Source organism: Acanthisitta chloris, unplaced genomic scaffold, assembly GCF_000695815.1.
Source record: "Acanthisitta chloris isolate BGI_N310 unplaced genomic scaffold, ASM69581v1 scaffold25483, whole genome shotgun sequence".
Classification (NCBI taxonomy): Eukaryota; Metazoa; Chordata; class Aves; order Passeriformes; family Acanthisittidae; genus Acanthisitta; species Acanthisitta chloris.
Window position 1 is genome coordinate 1 of NW_008664624.1, and position 4,706 is coordinate 4,706.

At 39.2% G+C, this 4,706-nt stretch overlaps 1 protein-coding gene across 1 annotated transcript; it reads right to left on the reverse strand.

The window, feature by feature from the left end:
- Positions 1-3,029: 3,029 nt before the first annotated feature.
- Positions 3,030-4,194, reverse strand: LOC103799151 (tyrosine-protein kinase SYK-like; the record flags this gene model as incomplete). Its single annotated transcript, XM_009071451.1, has 2 exons — positions 3,793-4,194; positions 3,030-3,190 (listed from the first exon to the last, which is right to left on the reverse strand). Coding segments are annotated over exons 1-2 (563 nt in total), but the record flags the coding sequence as incomplete, so codon positions are not given.
- Between the last annotated feature and the right edge of the window lie 512 nt (positions 4,195-4,706).

The following is a 4,706-nucleotide window of genomic DNA, read 5'->3' on the forward strand; positions in this document are numbered from 1 at the left end:
TACAATATTAATAAATATATTACAAATATTAATAGTTTTATCTATCAATGATGTCCTCTACCAGGCAAAACCTGATAAAAACCAGAAGTCTGGTCAAGAACCATCATCCAGCATAGTATGCAAAGTAGTGTTAATGAAGTTAGCAGTGGCTTGAGATTTAAAGTTCTCGATTTTCAGTTGCTCTTCAGAATGTTTTAGAGATAGTTTACTTCTATTCCACTACTATATTTTTTCTCAACATTTTGTGCCTAGAGTGGCAATATTACATAAATGTTCTTCCTGGAAGAGCTGGGCACTGCTTCCTACTTCATGTCATTGCATGATACTGTTTCTATGCTTGGGTTTGAAAACAAACTCTATAAATACCACAAACATAGTTACTTCATTGACTTTTCAGACATGACAAAAACTTGAAAAAGAACTTTTTTAATTCCCTTGCCAAACACCCACAGTTAGCTCAGCATTTTTCCTTGGATGAGTTGCAGTGTTATTTGTGTGACACTACTCATGATATTTTGAAGTGCAGTCAGGAAGCTTTTCAACTATTTCTGTATTTATTAAAAAAAACAAAAAAATAATTCTAGATCCCGGATCTAGAATTTGGTAATTCTAGATTTGATTTTTAGTGCAAAGCAGCACTAAAGGATTCTGGACATTAGATGTGTTCTCACAGAGACTGCTGTACTGGATATTTTTTCAAGGTAGGGAGGCCAGGCAGATAGCAAATTTCTGGTGGAACGAAGTTTAAAGACCCTTGTTAAAAATATACAGAAGTATTCTTGCCTTCTGATATTTATTATTTTTTTCCAATAAGATTATTTTTGTCATATACCAGCATCTGCTTGTGGACTTGTTAAATATCCTCAGACTACCTCATCTCATTGATAATCTAGCTTCCCTCTAAATTTCCAGGCTCCGAATTTAACTAAGCAAGCAATCTTCTCTTAGACCCAGAATCTTCTTAAGTTTTACCTTTCAGTCAGCTATCAATCCATGCAAGAAACCAGTCCCTGAGCAGCTACATTTACAGGCAATTCACAGTGCTCTGCTTTCACACTCCACAGTTTTGCTGCTACTGTGTCAGTTAGTTAGAAGCAAGTGGTTTATTTCTCACCACCTGCTGAGCAAGCCCCTGTTAGGCAAACCACTGGAGAAAACACCAAACCCCTCTGAATTAGTTCTTTTGTTGTTTGTGAGGAGCCTTTAGCTCTACTGATCTGAGATCTAAAATGGCTCAGGAACAAAAAATAACTGATTTCTGACATAAATGAACAACCCATTATTTCTATTGCTGTTCCGGTTACTGGACTATGGGGCAGATTAAGTTCTCACCCTATTTCTTCCTTGAAAGTATAAAAATGAATGCATCAGAAAACACCCTAAAGATGCAGAAGCAAACAGTGTCATCGTTAATAACAGGGACCCAAGCTTAAGACACTGTCAGCTATATATTCATATTGTTTAAGCTCCAGTGGCACTTCACATGATTTAAACAGAGGCTTAAAGTTAGCATTTTCTCCTTCTTGTGTTTATCTACCTGATATGGAAGCAGCCACCTGAGTTCCAGCAAGACTATATAAGGTATGGACCTGATCAGTCCCATGGGAAAAGATAATGCTAGGCTGGTAATCTATGACAGTAACTATGTTCATCAAATCCATGAAACTCCTGTGCAATAAGAAGAAATATCGATAAAAGCTGAATCTCTGTTAAGGTAAATCTCTGGCCCCACAAACTTTTGTAACACTTATCACAAATGTAACAAAATCTGGAACAAATTTATGACAGGTTTTTGTTACAAATGGCAACAAAAGCAACGGGGTAAATGACCTTCTGGATGTGAATGCTAGAAACAGCGAGAATGAGGCTGAATATGTGGATGCATGGCAACTTGGGAGAAAGTGGCTGTGAAGTAAAAAAAAAATCAAGGACTGAGGGAAGAAAAGAGATTTCAAGAAATGAGATGTCACTACACTCAAAGTATTCATTGGTAAGACCTCGCAGGAATTAACAGTACTGGAAATAAAGATTTAGAGGAGTTACTGGATTCTGTCAACTGAGACTGAAACATGGAAACATGTCAGAGTTCCATCTGTATTAGCAATTAGGGTGGCACAATTATGACAAATCAGTGAAGAGAAAGAGCTAGTACTGAAAAAGCTTATCCATCCTACACTTGCTCCTAGGATTTCACTTTGAACCGGCTCTAAAAAAGTTGAAGATGGTTGAATGCTAAAGAAGACTACAAAGCTAGGTGATGAAGTTTCTCTCAGGCCTTATACACCTCTAACTGATCCTTACTTGACCATGTCTTTTAAGCTTCATTTTCTATCATTATATAAATACTTTCTGGGCAGGGGGAGGGAATGACAAAAGATGGCTCTGTGAAAACACTGATGTTTTTCAAATCATTATTTTCCAAAAGAAAAACGTTTTTTGATAGAAAACTTTGACTGGCTGTAGTCCTCACAAAATAATGACTGTCACTCAGTATCCTACATGGCATATTTGTGCTCAGAAAAGGAAAGATCATCAGCCCAGGTAAGCTTAGATGGTAAGCAGCAAACACAAAATGGTGCTGCCAAGGTAACAGTAATTCCTTCTGTTGCTTAAATACAGAACAAAACACCACCACTCGCCCTGGCAGATACAAATCCCAACAGTTTCTAACACAGGCAGTTTGCCTGTAATTGTACCAGTTGAGTAAGTGAACATACTGGCTGCAGGTGGTCAGGCTTTGGCAGTGGGGTTGCAGAAGCCAGGGGCTGCCCTGGTCTGGTCATGACTGATTCCAGCTGGCCCCAGTGGACTCTCCTGCCAGTGTCCCATGCTTTTGCTATAGTTTCCCATCTTTAGTTAATTGAGGCACTTGCTTAGTGCAGGAAGCATCGTCTCATGTGTATCATGCTGGACTGGGCAATCTCACTGTGAATAAGTCACCTTTTAGGGCATACTCTCATTTGAGATTTATTCAACGGAACCATGTGTTACCACTGGAGGCAAACAGCAATGCCACAGAATGCACTCACAGAAATTTTCCATTGTTTCTTGACCCAACGAGGATACGGTGCTCTGACTCCTCCCGAGAGATCCTTCCATGGAACCATGGCATCTTCTCATGGGCTGTAGTGGCAATCAGCTTCTCCAACTGAGGCTTCTGACTAATGATGGCTTGTTCAAGAGCATGGCCCTAGGGAGTTGTGAAAACACAGTGGCACAATCAAACTATCTTTTGCAATAAAAACAGAACAGGTAGACTCAGTCTTCTGGAACTGCTTTTGGGATTGGTTTTGGAACATCCAAAATTTGCACGTATTTGTTGCATGTGAAGAAAAGGTCTGGTTTCTATAAAGATATTAAACCAGAAACTAACATATGGTAATCTAAACATCACAAAACTGGGGTTCTTCCTTTACCTCTGAGAAAAAGAGGAAAAATTTACCAGTAAATGAAGCCCTTAATATAACAGTATTTAAACTGAAAATTAAGCCATATTTTTATGGTAATGAGACATAGCTAAATAAACTTAATATCACTCTGAGATTTCAAACATACCTTCATGTTACATATCCTATGGCAATGTACTGAAATAAACTGAAAATGCTTTGCATTGTTATACCATGTCTATGTTGAAGACACCAAGGCAAATTTCCCCAATGCCGGCATAACAGTCCCAATGATTCCATTATGAAAAAATCCTACCTAGCAGCAGCAAGAGCTGGAAACAAACACATTAATCTCTTTTTTGCCTAGCTTAAAGGCTGCTATACGAGAAGAACAGTCTGGCTTTACCTGCAAATTCCAAGTTTGTTTGACATACTCTCTGATGAGATTCTCTTTCAAATCTTCAAAGGGTCCTGTTTTGGGTTCGACACCTGGTGGTCGGTTGAAAGGTTTTCTCAGTAGACAGATAAGGCCATCCGTTTCCTCTGAGTGGTAGTTAATGAGTTCAGCAGACTTGCCCCCTGCAATAGCATATGAGCCACTCAGCTCCCTCTCAATTGTATAGTGATGAACTTTTCTTCCATGGGCCAAGGATAAGGCAAAGCCCCCCAGGTAATTCCGGCTTTGGCGGAGCAGGTATAGTCCATCACTCACTCCTCCTTGCATCAGATACTCCTCAGCATCTTCACGTGTGATATTACCAAAGAAGTATGGCAAATGGTTAGCAGGGTTTGCTGTGCTGGAAGCCATGGTGGGATTTTTCCAAGTTGCAAACCTAGTATTCTGTATCTGGAAAAACAAAGACAGAGACATGAGTGTCAGTTGAAAAAAAGAGGATATACTAGTAACTAGCGGCTCACATGTGGCATGTTCACAGAAACATTTAGGTTGGAAAAGACCTTCAAGATCATTGAGTCCAACCTTTGTCCAATCATCATGTTGTCAACTAGACCACAGCACTGAGTGCCATGTCCAGTCGTTTCTCGAACACCTCCAGGGATGATGACTCCACCACTTCCTGGGCAGTCCATTCCAATGTTTAACAACAATTTCTGTGAAGAAATTCCTCCTGATGTCCAACCTGAACCTCCTCTGGTGCAGCTTGAGGCTATGTTGGGAATACATTTGTTGGTAATATAAGTGTTGGTAAACAAAACAAAATATTTTGGGATGAAGATCACATTTTTATTTTCATCTTGTTAGAAGGTGTCTCTCTAAATTCCAAAATAAAGGTTTTTCCTGTTATATAGTTATATAAAGGT